The 14,327-nt window shown below is 42.9% G+C and overlaps 1 protein-coding gene across 1 annotated transcript in view; it reads right to left on the bottom strand.

Moving 5' to 3' along the window:
• The window catches only part of plxna4 (plexin A4), a 233,721-nt gene that overhangs the window by 50,373 nt on the left and 169,021 nt on the right, over positions 1-14,327 (bottom strand). The window contains 3 exon segments of the mRNA XM_034074985.2: positions 9,105-9,219; positions 9,424-9,523; positions 11,842-11,995. Of these exon segments, the coding sequence (XP_033930876.1) occupies positions 9,105-9,219; positions 9,424-9,523; positions 11,842-11,995 (369 nt within the window).

The raw sequence follows: 14,327 nt of genomic DNA on the forward strand, positions 1-14,327 counted from the left end.
GTTTCATCAGGTAGAAAATCACAGTTCTTCTCAAACATTCATCTGCTTACTCACTGTAGTGCTCCCCATTATATGTTTCATTTGTGTCCACTTGACTGTCTCCTCCATGGTTTCCTGTTTGTGTTTTTATCTTGTTCTGTTGCCTATTAGCTTTTATTTATTTTAATTTTTTTTTTTTTTTTAAATTGTATGGTGTCCTTGGGTGTCATGAAAGGCGCCTAAAAATAAAATGTATTATTATTATTATTCATGTAATTGAATAACATAAGCACTCCAGTGTGTGCCTTTTCCAATGTTTTAGTGCTTTTGTTTATGATAGTCCCTGTTGGGTCTCCTGCTAACATTCACTGTGAGTGAAGGACCAGCTCAACAGGCACTCTATCGTCAGTATACACCGGACAGGAGCAATAATGATACAATGAAGTACACACTTAAACAGAATTGATATGGGCTAACAGTTTGAATTAGCATGTTTGGTTTTAACTGGTGGATTGAAATCAGGTTGACAGAAAAGAGGAAGACTGCGAGGAGGGGTGAAGAGATGGACAAAGAAGAGAAAAGGGAAGGAGAGAACAAGTGGGAAGGAAAGCAGGAAGGTGACTGACTCATGTTTTAGAGAGAGCGGTGAATAGAGGGCAAAAGGGGTAAAAATGAGAGAGAAACCACAAAAGAACCGAGAGACTGAAAGAGGCAAAAAAGACCATTAAGCATATGCGACAGGAGGAGCTTTAGCATGTCAAAGAGGCAGGAGGAAAGAGGGCGAAGAGAAGGAAAGCAGATAAGGTGATCCCCCCCCCTGCCTGGATGGAGCTGGGGGGAGTGAAGCAGAGCGCACGCTGAACTGGGTGATAACACTTGTTTGAAGTTCATTAAAAGCCACTTGATTGGGCGAGGCTGAGTGACTGGCTGCTGCGTGGGGAGAGAGGGGAACGCTCTGCGACACTATTCACAAAGTCATTATAGATAAATGACAAACAGGGCGAGGGGGTTCAGCGGTGGAGGAGAGGAAGGAAGAGGTGGAGCATGTGTTTGCTCTTCCAAATCTCATTTTCCTCACAGCGAACTGCCCGTATTTGGAGTACGAAGATGAGTGTGCGAGCAAAGAGAGATTCATTCCATTTTTAATCACATCTCTTTCAGGTAATACTCTCGAACAATGGGGACATTACATCGGATCTGGTTTGTGGAAATGGAGGCATGGGAAACACTGGAGTGTGACTTAACACGGTGACTTTCACTGAGTCTCCAAGACACAGATCTACACTGATCGTGGCAGATAGGGAGAGGAGTGTGAACAGAGACACTTTCCAATCCAATCCATTTGATTTATATAGCACATTTAAGAACTACAGAGTTGACCAAAGTGCTGTACATCAACAACTGTATAAAAACTAGGGCTGTCAAACGATTAAAAATTTTAATCAGATTAATCACAGCTTAAAAATGAATTAATCATGATTAATCACCATTCGAACTATGTCCAAAATATGCCATTTATTTATGTATATTGTTGTGGGAATGGAAAGATAAATGAAAGCAGGCGGATATATCCATTTAACACAGTATCTATGTTTATTATAAAAAATGTCTGCGTGTCAAAATGAAAGACAACCCACACACCTATCAATCATCAAACCGTGGGGTCTTAATTCATTACGTGTTGATTTCTATCAACGGGGGAGTACTTCAGGAAAGTCGACAGAGGGGCGGCGGCTAGTGGAGTACTTCGTGACCACAGAGTGTGAACGTTGTGATCAGCTGTTTTAGCGCAGTTCTCCAGTGAAGAGGGGAGTCTCCCTCCGCAGCCGGTTGGCGTAGTTTTGGCACAGTTCCGTTGTACAGACCGACGTTAACAGCAGCCCTGTCTGTGCACACGGAGACCGACTCTGTCGTCCGGTGATCTAACCGCCTTCTGGAAAAGCGTCACAAGTACGTCGGTACGCAAATGCGCTTTGTGACACAAGTGACGGTACGCATTTCAGATTACGCACATAACCTGCGTACCAGTTATGTGCACCCCTGTACCAGAGCCATATTATTACTATGATATGGCTCTGCCCTGTACTACAGCAAAAGTATTCTGCGTCGGGACTTCCTGCAACAACACCAAGCCGTTATCAAAGATGTTCTATTGAGAAGACGATCATTACGTGACAAAAGTTTTCAAAACCGTGGCTACTGAAATCAATCTTACTAACTGCTGTCTGTGCAATTTACTCCGCGCGAGTAGGCAGACTTTATTTTGCTTACTTTAACATCATTTTTCATGGTGGGGCTAAGCCATTTCTTGGTATGGGTGTAGCCTACCCCAGCCATACCCTGGCGCTGCCACTGGTGGCACGTATGGGGCGGGCCATTCTGCACATGCGTTAAATGCGTTAAATATTTTAACGCAATTAATTCAAAAAATTAATTACCGCCGTTAACGCGATAATTTTGAACACTAATAATAAAAACATAGCATAAATACATACAAACAGACAGGACATGAAACAAATGTAATACACGAGACAATGAAACCAGATCAGAAGCCACCGACTGAAAAACTCTCCTATATGATGTAAAAACAATACAAAACACTAGTAAGGTAAAAAATAAATAAATACATAAATAAAAACCACATTTAACAGCACAAAGTGCACAACTTTCTTATGCATGCAAGCAGATTCAAGGTTATTACTCACTGACATGTGGGTGCACACTCACCCTAACACACACACACAAATGCAAACGCATACTAAGTATAAACTACAGCCTTGGATTTTCATTTCCTTTCAGTATATGATAAACAGCCAGACAGAATCTCATGCATCATCTGCCTTCATGAAAAACACGTCGTAGAGATGGACAACTTTAAAAAGCAAGCTGCTACACACACACACACACACACACACACACACACACACACACACACACACACACACACACACACACACACACACACACACACACACACACACACACACACACACACACACACACACACACACACACACACACACACACACACACCACACACACACACACACACACACACACACACACACATACCATGTATACATCACTTCAGGGGACATTACATTGACTTACATGCATTTCCTGGAGACTCATCCTAACCTTAACCATAACCAACACATGCCTAACCCTAACCCTAACCCTAACCAAGTCTTCACCCTAAAATGAATGATTCCCCTTATGGGGACCTCCAATTTGTCCCCATAAGGGAGGCGAGTCCCCACACGTGACTATGTAAACATATGTAGGTCCCCACAAGTATAGTAATGCTAGTCCACACACACACACACACACACACACACACACACACACACACACACACACACACACACACACACACACACACACACACACACACACACACACACACACACACACACACACACACACACACACACACACACACTATTGTCTCTGTTCATTATCTCCTTCTACTGACAAAAGGGTGATTTTACAGCTTTGCTCCAAATACCCATCTGTGTAATCTCCGTTAAATGATCCCCCCAGTGACACATAAACACACTCACACATGAAATAGTTACTACTACTACTTCAAATTGCGTCAAAGTTAATACATGTTTTATTCTCACCCTTGCCATGTTTTGCGATAGAAGAAACAGCAGTGAATAAATTGCACTCAACAGATGCCCTATTTCATTCATGACCATGAGAAATGTATAATGTGGCAGGGAATCCACACACACGCGTGTTAGCTGTTGGTACAGCGTGTTTTTTCTACTACTTAGCCCTGGTTTTTCTGTTGTATACATACACACTCAGACAAACTAATATTACACACGGTGAACGCTGCCAGCAGTCCCCGAGGCCGAGATGGCTCTCAGTGGTTCGGACACACACACGTGCATCCTAGTTGGCTCCTGAAGCCTGTGTTGTTGGCAGCCATGCTCGCTGTCGCCCTTTTAGATTTATGTCAACATTTAAGTTGATCTAACGTCAGTCCGTTTATATCCACTCCCATTCCTCTTCACCATAAACGGCTCAAGTGCGATAAATAACAGAGGAACAAATGCAAATCACATACAGGCGGCAGTGGCTCAGTCTGTAAGGACTTGGTCTTGGAACCGAAGGGTCGCCGGTTCACGTCCCGATCGGACTGGAGTGAGCTGGTAGCTTGAGAGGTGCCAGTTCACGTCCAAGGCCACTGCCGAGGTGCCCTTGAGCAAGGCACCTAACCGAAACTGCTCCCTTGGTGCTGGGTACCTGGCAGCCTCTCTGCTCTGCCACCTCTCCTATCTGCATGTGTGTGTGCATGTATATCCTCCCCTGTGTGTGTAAACACAACAGAGTGGGGAAAGAAATGTCCCTGTAAGGCAGGGGGGTCAAACTCAATTTCTTCGCGGGCCACATCAGCATTATGGTTGCACTCAAAGGGCCGGTTGTAACTTTAAGACTATATCAAAATACATATATAAATATTTAATATATATAAAATAATGTATTATATGACATTATTGCCTCTGCATTGGATTATTATCGGATAGGGTAATAACTTCATAATTAACTACGTCTGAAAGCAGAAGTCTAGGGCAAATCATTGCAAGTCTCTTCAGTGAGAATGTTACAAAATGATTTAAAAAAAAAATCAAATTCTAAGAAAAAATTAATATTTTGAAGAAAATAAGTGAAATTCTGAGAAAAAAACTTGTTCTGAGAAAAAAAGTCAAATTCTGAGAAAAAAGTCAAATTTGAGATGCATTGTGGGGTATGTAGTTTATGGGCAACGAGCTTCTGTAAATCGGCATGTAACCGTATAATAAACATATTATATTATTTGCAATCGCATGAAATGAAGTCGCGGGCCGGATTTGGCCCCCAGGCCTTGAGTTTGACACCCCTGCTGTAAGGGATTAATAAAGTGTATCATCTTCTTCTTCTTCATGCACACAATCCAGATACAAACAGAGACATCTCCATAAACAGAGGTGGCATAAGTATTCGGATGCTTTACTTGAGTGAAAGGGCCAATACATTATTATCAAAATACTTAATTACAAGTAAAAGTCCTGCATTCAAAATCTTAGTTAAGTAAAAGTACAAAAGTATCATCAGCTAAATGTACTTAAAGTATAGAAGTAAAACAAATCATTGAGCAGTATCTGTGTATATAATTATATTTATGTATGCAACATTTCTGGGTAGCATTTTATTTGTATAGACAAACAAAGTTGTGATTGACTTTCTGTCAAATATTTAAATAATTTGACACTTTTTGTTAAAAAGTAGTGGAGTAGAAGTAGCATAAATGGAAATACTCAAGACAAATGTATAGTTAAGAGCAGAGGCAAGTGAGAACAAGTATTTGTAACTTTGTTTGAACAAATCTATAATGTATTTGTTTCCTGGCTGAAGAAAGAGATAAGTGGTCTGTCAGTAGGAGGTGAGACAGTCTTTAACTACATTTACACAGACTAGTGTACATGTCCTTGTGTGTGTCTTTGTGAGAGGATGTGAACTTCAGTGGCAGCCTTACAGTCATGTAATGAGGGACTAGAAGGAGAAAAGTAACTGTTAATATGACTCATATCCAAATAATAAGCGTCGGTTCTCTTTTTATCTGTGTAATTATCTTTTATTCTTCCTCTCTCCATCACTGACTCATTGTTTCTTCCTGTGACCTCCTCTCTGTTTTTCTCATTCTTTCTCCCTCCATTATCCGTCTATCCAAACTCAGCATACGTTGTTCATCCAGCTCACTGACCCTTCTCCTCTTCTCTCATCAACTCCCACTCACCGACTCTCTCTCCCCCTCTCTTTCCCGACTTCTTTTCTTGTGAGGGACCTACTTAGATCTGCTAATTAGAGGCTGGTGGGAGGTGTGCAGGGTGGAGATGGGAGAGTGACAGAGAGTAGGCAGCGGAGTGGGAACTGTGAATGTAAAAGCCCTTGGCATAGTTTGAAGCAACAAGAGAGGCCAATAACTATAGCAGTGTAAGGTGTGAAGATGAAGAGGATCTTGAGTTTTCATACGCTACACGTACACACATGTACACACACACACACGCACACACACCTTGTGGTTACCAAGAACTCCCCTTAACTGGACTCTGTTTTATCCTCTCCTGCAGAGCCTGGGGCAAAGACACTCTCCTGCTTCCTGTTCGTCTTCCTTCTCTCCCTGCTGATCTCCACCTTGTTTCTAAACAGCCCTTCAGTCCTCATCTTAACTTTCCCCCCCCAATACCTCTCCCTTTTCTGTGCCTGCATGTATGTCCTTTCTGCCCTGCGTTTTGGGCTCAAGCCATTGAAACCCTGTGATATAACAACAACGTCTTAAGAGGATTACATGGATTGTAAACTAACAGTTTATCCAGTTAACCCGTATTAAACCAGTTTATATCAAATCAAAAACTGAAAGAAGTCCTGATGCTACACTGAAGAAATGTTGACTTTAATTAAGTGTATGATGTCAACAAATAACACATTATTGTATTAGGTTCGTTAAAATAAATGTATTATTTATATATGTATTTTATTATTAAAATAATACATTTAAATAAAGTCAGCATTTGAGTTTGTTCAGTGTAATGCAGTTCATGGCATTGTGAAGTTCTTCAATGGTTCACTTTTGTATCGATGTTCCCCTCATCAGTTGTATTCGCCTCACTCTTTATCAGTCAGTGTGTGTGTATGACATTGATTTGCACCTCTCTTTACCAATCCTGTCCAATATTAGCAACTAGCAGCGATTACTGCTGGCAGTTAGCCGGTTTAATAAAGTTATCTTGATCCACTGATCAATATGTTCTTGGTAAATAAACTCCCAGGCATTGATCACTGCAGCACACACAGCAAGTAAATAATGCAATGAGGGGGTCGTGATATGTGTTCAGTAACAATACAATGTATTTTTTACTGGCTGATTATATTAAAGGAAGGCTTAGAAACAGCTCAGGAAATGAAAATGCTGTGTTGTAGACAAAAGAAGAAGAGAGGGAAATATCATGTTCTTCATTCAGAAAGTGTCCTGATGGAGTTATAAAAAGTGATAGACATGCGGGTAAAAAACACTGCTTATTGATCAAACAATTAAAGTCATATAATAAATGCAACAGTAGTGGTCAGGAATAACTTTGAGCTATTATTCTGTGTAACAAAGAGAAGCTGCATGCAGGTTCTCTTTGTCAGTGAGAAGGGCTTAGTCCTTGAGATGTGTGGAGGGCAGACTGGGACGTGGCCTTGGTTAATGTGCCAACAGGCAACCGTCTGATCCGTGTGCCCATATCATCACTGGCATGAATAAAAAGGCACCCACTGTACGCTGAGGCCTGGCTTTAACTCTGTCCTGCCACGCATACTAACAACAAGCTCTCAACCAGTAGGGAGATTATTCTGGCCACCATCATTAGCATAGAGTTAAGGGATTAATCAGATCGCTGTAATAGTACACAAAAAGTCATCTTCAGCAAAGAGGCCATCCCATCTCATTGAGCAAAGATGACTTGTTGCCTATCAGGACATTTTGGGAATGGTTCTCTGGCTCGCTGTGCGTGTGCCTGCATGTTCTTAAGCCTGTGTGTGTCCAATTCATTAATTCAAACCGGTAAACCACAAATCTGGCAGCAAATGCACGACCTTGGATTTGAAGGGTTAATTAAAAGCAAATTAAAAGTCATTAAGCCTGCAAAACACCTGCCTTCTCTGAAACAACACGTTAGGATGTCATTAACGTGCTAATACCAAAATCCCCTTCACTTTATTTACGGTTTTCTTTTAGTCAGCAACACAATAGGAGAGGATTCCCACATTATTATCCTCAGTCAATATTGACCACCGGCCTCTGAGTTAATTGGAAAAGTAAACCTGCAAAGACTCCAGCTTGGGCCTGACTAAGCAGAAGGTTCAAAAGGATAATGGAAATTGCGAAAAAGGAAAATAATAACGTCTACGCAGGTTGAATGGCTCCGGGGAAACATGGGTGGAATAACACAATTGAGAGCAGACTGCTCATCAAAGCAGGCAATCTGGCTAAGCTTGTCCCTGCCCGTCGAGCAGCGTCTGCCAACCAGACAAGAGCGCTAGTGATCTTCATCACAGCTCACCTCCGGCTGGGATTACCAGGCCACTAACTCCCTGTAAAAGCCTCCCACTGAAAAGTACCGTGACTTGGCAGGGCACAGGCAAACGCTCTATTCAAACACACACACATATACAAATATATAAAGCCCACTGATGCAGACATACTGCCACACACCAGAGGCTACACACAGACACAGTGTGTTCCTTCACTGCTCTGTACTGAAGGCCGGCCCTGTGGCAGGACTCTAAATCAGAGTGAGACCTCTCTCACAGGACTGGAAGTGGTGGGGGGGGGGGGGGGGGATTCGCTGAATGTACCTCGTCCAGTGAGTGGCTTGTCCTCTGCAGCAGAGCAGACTAATTACGGCGGGCTCTGCTTCGGCGGGAATAGAACCGGCTGCCAATACTATTGATAATTCACACGGACTAAGCTGTCACAGGGAATAGGGATGGGCAGGAGGAAATGGCTGCGTTTTATTAGTTTCCACTGCCCTTTGATGTGCAGTCAAGAGCGAGGCATGGCGAGAGACTCGTGCCAGATGGAAGCACTATCGCTGAAAGGTGTCTCGAGCCTTTTAGCATAACTCTTTTTGCATGTGAAAAGCAGAATAACAGCTATTAGAGTCGAACCCGAACATTCCCCCCAATGTATTTCCCTGTGTGTATTACCCAGCTGGCCATACTGTATAAGAAGAGGCAGGTGGAGCTGGGACGCATCAAACCGTGGTTACTTTAAACCTCACTGATTGTACAGGCAGGACATGATGGGCCTCTTGATGGCAGCTCATTGAGGGATTTCATCTCCAGTGAACGTACAGGGGGGGGCGGGGGGGCGGTTGATGTCTGAATAATAATACATTTTTATTGACGTGTTTTATCAGGTGCTCAACGAAACTTTACACTGCTGAAAATAATTAAACAGATAACAAGTTGAATTAAAAAGGAGCAAGGACACAACATTATTCACATGTTTAAAGCCAGTCTGAAAAGGTGAGTTTTGGTCAGTGTCTTAAAGGAATAAAGGAATAATAAAAAATGATCTTGACACTCACCTCCGCCTTCTTGACGCGGCCCTCCTGGAAGGAACATGTGCGAGGGTCGTGGGTGCAGTCATGTCTGTATTTACACCAGTGGCACTGGTAAGGACTGCTCACACAGGACAGACACCTGCACGGAGGACATGTTGGGAATTAGTATTGAACAGGCAGCACATACGCTAGAGAAGCTCAATATGCCCACTTACTCATGTATACAATACCATTTCCAACAGTTTAGGAATCAATGCCATTTGGTTTTCATCAATATGAAGGGATTACAATTATGACAAGCTGTCTGCTGGAGAGAAGTGCTCCAGGGAGGAAATAGACTTACGACTTGTGTACGCTACAGTTGTAGAAAACAAAACTGGTGTTTGCGAACGCCAGGCCTGTCTCCTTGGATTTGAGATAGAGCTGCACGACCTGGTGGTCCCCTGGAGAAAATAGATGATAGTAAAAGTAATATGAAGAAAGACATTTGGGTCATTTGTCACATTTTAAATCCATTGTTGACAGTTTGATTCATATTTTGAAATCAGACCAACAATATAATATAATGTAATGGTAATAGCTGCAGTAGGTACACACTTTTAAAGACCCACTGTCTAACAGTTGGATTATTTTCAGTGTCTCGTCACATTTCCCATGAAGAAGAGATAACTGAGCCACAGGTGCTGAGCCTGTTGCCGAGGAGAGGAGGATCTGAGGAGAGGAGGAGACTGAAGGCTTGTGTTGGGTTTAGACTAAGAGTTGGTGCACATGCTTTTCCCTTGGGGCGTAGAAAACTCTTTGAGAGTATCTTTGTCAAGGTAAAGGGGGAACAAGACGTTCCAGAAACTGTGTGTATATGTGTGTGAGTGTGTGTTAAGCGAGATGGTGCCTCATGTATTTGGTGTGTCCTTTTGTCTGGCCCTAATGAAGGAGTTCATGTTTAATTCAACAGCACATATCACATCTAACTGCTCCGTCTCTCCTGCTGTACCCCTCTGTCTCTCACTATATCTCTATTCACAGGTCTCGTTCGCTTCCCTCCTGCGACTCCTTCCTCCCCCGTCTCCCCTGTGTCTCCCTCCATCTCTCGAACAAAGAGGGAATCGTTCATCAATCACAGTAAAGCACCGCTGACAACGGATCTGTCCTAATTAGGCCACCTAAATGTTACCTTGAAGCCTGCTAACACTATCTATCCCTCCCTCTGTCTTCCCTCCATCCGTCTCTCTTCTTTCTTCTCTCGCTTTCAACCAAACTTAGAACTAATGAGTGCTAGTAAAAAAAATGGAAGGTGAAAGGTTCAAAGAAAGGGATAAATGTGGAATTTTCCTCTTGGTGAAACAAGAATAAGGATATACTGTAACAGGTGTGGGAGAAAAAGAAGACGGGAGGAATGCTGAATGCTGTGTTTGTCTGAGTATGTTTGCGTATATGTATGTTTGCATGACTGCAGAGTTGTCAGCTTAACATGTGGTTGACATGGCAAACATTAAATATTTTTAATACCCCAAAGCACCCTCAGGCTCCCCGTCAGCCTTACATATAACATGTGCTGTCTATCTGATGAGAACTGCACTGCCGCGGTGTTCGTTCATGGCAGTCTATGTGTGTGTGAAGCCCCTGTTCTTGTGGGTGAACTGAATAAATTGAGACAAATTTGAATATTAGTGCATGTGTTCAGCTCAGGCCTTAAAGGTCTCCCCAGCACTGTGATGTCATGAAGATATGCTCACTTTCCCTCGCTGCACTTTACTAATCTCGGTTTCTGGCTCCAATATTTACCAACCATGTCGAACATTTTTAACATAAGGAAGCGTGAAAGCCATGTTTTTTAAACCTCAACCGTTGTGGCATTTAAAAAACATCAGTTAGCATTCGCTTGTATGTAAATGTGGGGCATCATTGATGGATCAAAATCTTTCTATTTATTCTCTCTTTTCATTCATTATTCATGTTGTCCTTTTGTGGAAGTATGTAAGAGGACGGCATCTCCATTATCTCCACACGAGGACACATTGAGGGCTGTGATGAAGGATGCCAGAAGGGAGCTTTGTTCAATTAGACCGGGCTTAGTCAACCACAGAAAGGCGAGGTTAAGTGCAAGGGAATTAGAAAGATTAAAAAATATGGTCCGGTCTTTGCGGAATGAATACTGTCAGAAATGTTGTAGCTGTTTGCCTCTTGAAAGGAATTGTAACAGTGGAATTGTCTGCAGGGACTGTGTAATCTCCAGGCACTACATTAGCCAAAATACTGTAGTAAAAACACTTAATTGTGCGGCTTGATATCCCATGTTTGCAGCGGGGTTAGCAGGGGGCCCATCACTCCCTCTGGAGCATATCTGTTTTGAGGGAGGGTGCCAAATCGATCCCACCGCAGCCCAATTACCAATGTTCGTTCAATTACTAAACATGTCCTGAGGCAGTGCTCCAAGGCCCACATGACGGGGAAACAAAAATTCATACACACACAAAAACACATAGCCCCAGGACATCCAGATCAAAGCCTGCTTCCACAGACATGCACTGTTTGTATTCAACAGGTGCTCCAGATGCTAGGACATTTAAAATAATTAAAATAAAATAAGATATTCTCCCTAATATTACAAACAATTAGATTGTGTCTGGATTTCAGCAGTCTTCCTCCAAATGCAGAGAGATGATTTCTGTATAATCCACTGCTGGCTGGTATGGAATATTATCATTTCTGATACCAGTTTGTTGACATATAAACAAAATGATTACCTTAGATCCACCCTTACCTTTGTCAACAATAATGCTTGGCATTTCTTTCTCAGCGGGGGAGAAGCACTTGATCCGGTTTCCCTCCACCAAGCCATTCATCTCAGTCAGATCCTCGAAGGAGCAGTTCACACCCGCAGAAAGTTCTGGAACATTATGGGCCTCCAACACCAACTGAAGGGAGGGAAATATACAAAGGTATGTTAGCTGATATTTGATATACTTTATTAATCCCCGTGGGGAAATTGTTTCTCTGCATTTGACCCATCCTAGTGTTAGGAGCAGTGGGCAGCCATTTTGAACAGCGCGCGGGGAGCAGTGTAGGGAACGGTGCCTTGCTCAGGGACACCTCGGTAGCACTTGGTCTTGCCGGGACTTGAACTGGTGACCTTCCAGTTGCCAAGCCAAGTCCCTATCGACTTCACCACTTCACCACCACCGCCCCAATAGCTTTCACTATTCTTGGGAATATTATGCTTAATATTCACTTTGAAAGTAATATTATAACACAAATATTACAAAAGATTATTGAAATAATGAAATATTGTGAACCATAGCTTAACAAAACAAAAGGAGGGAGTTTTGACTGCTTCACACAGTGTTTAGATTCCCACATCTGAGAGGACTTCAGATCAGTTTTGGGGCCAATATGTTTGACTGTAACACTTATTGCTGAAGAGGAAAAGCACAGCTGCAAGTTCTATGCAGAGTAATGATCCATCTGCAGGGTGGTCAGCGGCCAGAGGAGCCGCGGGGGACTCTTGGCTGATAACTTAATACATGAACCGACATCTGATGCATCATGCAGAAACAAATAACAGCAAAACACTTCAACTTAAAATCTGTAAACCAAGCCCTAAATGCCTCATGGTCGATGAGCTGTATGTATTTGACATCCGAGCTCAGCATACAGGCTGGTGGACAGGCAGAAAGAAGACCATTCTGTGGGAAATGGAGAATGCAAATCTTCCCTCTTCATTGAAAATGCTGTGTAAGCTCTATGCACCTTAGCAACAACTGGCTTCAGGTGCAGCAGCAGGAAAGAAGAAAAAAACACTGTCCTTGAATAAGAAGGTAAATTAACTGGGTCGTGGAGCCAGGTAGAGTGGGGTCAAGACCAAAATATACATATTGATGGGAAAGCATGTCCGCGATGGGCCTCGGTCCAGGCATTGATCTGAGCTGCAGTCCGTGGTACACGATGTGAGAAGGGCTGACCTGCTCTGTTTTTATATTGCTGTTTAATGAAAAGATGGTGGCGTGGGTGAGAACAGACACAAAGCTTCCCACGTCAGATGCACCGAGCTACCATCTCTTACACATCCTCTTATCATTCATTGCTCACTCTTCCTCTCACTTTCTACTTCTCTCGCTATTTTTCCTTTACGGAGGGAACAAAGCTAGACCTTGAGTTTCCTCAAATACATTTAGAGTAGTAATGGATGAGCCAAGTCCCATCAGGGCTGCATAAATGGAAATAACCAACTCATGTTACAAGCAACAACAGACACATCATGTTCATGTTGCCCTGCTAAACAAACCTTACCTGCAAATGTTTAGATTCAATTTTATTGTCATTGCACAGTACAGGTACTAAGACAATGGAAAGTTGTTTGCATCCAACCAGAAGTGCAAAACAAGCAGAAAGTGCAGAGTTGTATTCAAGTATAGTATATATAAAATGCACACATTTACCTTTTTCCAGACTAAACACAGGTATGATCCTAAGTTAAAAACATATGAGGTCATCATGAGGTTCTTAACATCGCAGTTTATCAGTGGATGTTTGCTGGAACTACTTGTAAACAGCGTGTTTCCTGACGGACACACACAGCGTGACTCCGGTCAGGTAGAGACCGGTCTCCAGTCAGCACCGCTGCAGACTCGCTGTTTGAGGGCTTGATAGCCCACTCCCCCTCCACACTCGTTGCTTTGGAACAGCCCTGAATATGGCAAACGGAGGGGTAGGGTGTAGGGGTAGGGGGTAGGGGGTAGGGTGTAGGGGGCGGTTTGGGAATGGGCCGAAGAGAAGGTATTAGACGCCGTGGCAGACAGGGAGAATGAAAAAACATGGATAAAAATCAAAGAAAACGAAAAGAAAAAGGAGGGGCCGAGAAGGCAAGAGAAAAAAAGGTGAAGTCACTCGCAGGTGAAGCATATGAAGAGGATAATGAGGGCACGAGTTCAGATATACAGCCAGCCTCCTGCGTTCATGATGAGAGACAGATAGAGCTGGTGCAAGAACCAGCTCAACTGGCACATACAAGTGCAGGGCAAGAGCAAGAGGTGGAGAGAATTATCCCTTGAACTCAGTGGCGTTTTCTCCTGGAGGCCAAGGGAAGCCAGGCTTCCCCTGTTTTTTTGGATTGTAGTTATAATTGTAATAAATAAATAAAAACACTTTGTTCGTTTAGTTTCGGTAATCTTTCTGTGCTGTGTGTTGCTGCTGGCCCATCTCTCCCCCATTCTAAATGAGATGTTAAGGTGAAACAGTAGATTGCACTCT

Source organism: Pseudochaenichthys georgianus, chromosome 23 (assembly GCF_902827115.2).
Source record: "Pseudochaenichthys georgianus chromosome 23, fPseGeo1.2, whole genome shotgun sequence".
NCBI lineage: Eukaryota > Metazoa > Chordata > Actinopteri > Perciformes > Channichthyidae > Pseudochaenichthys > Pseudochaenichthys georgianus.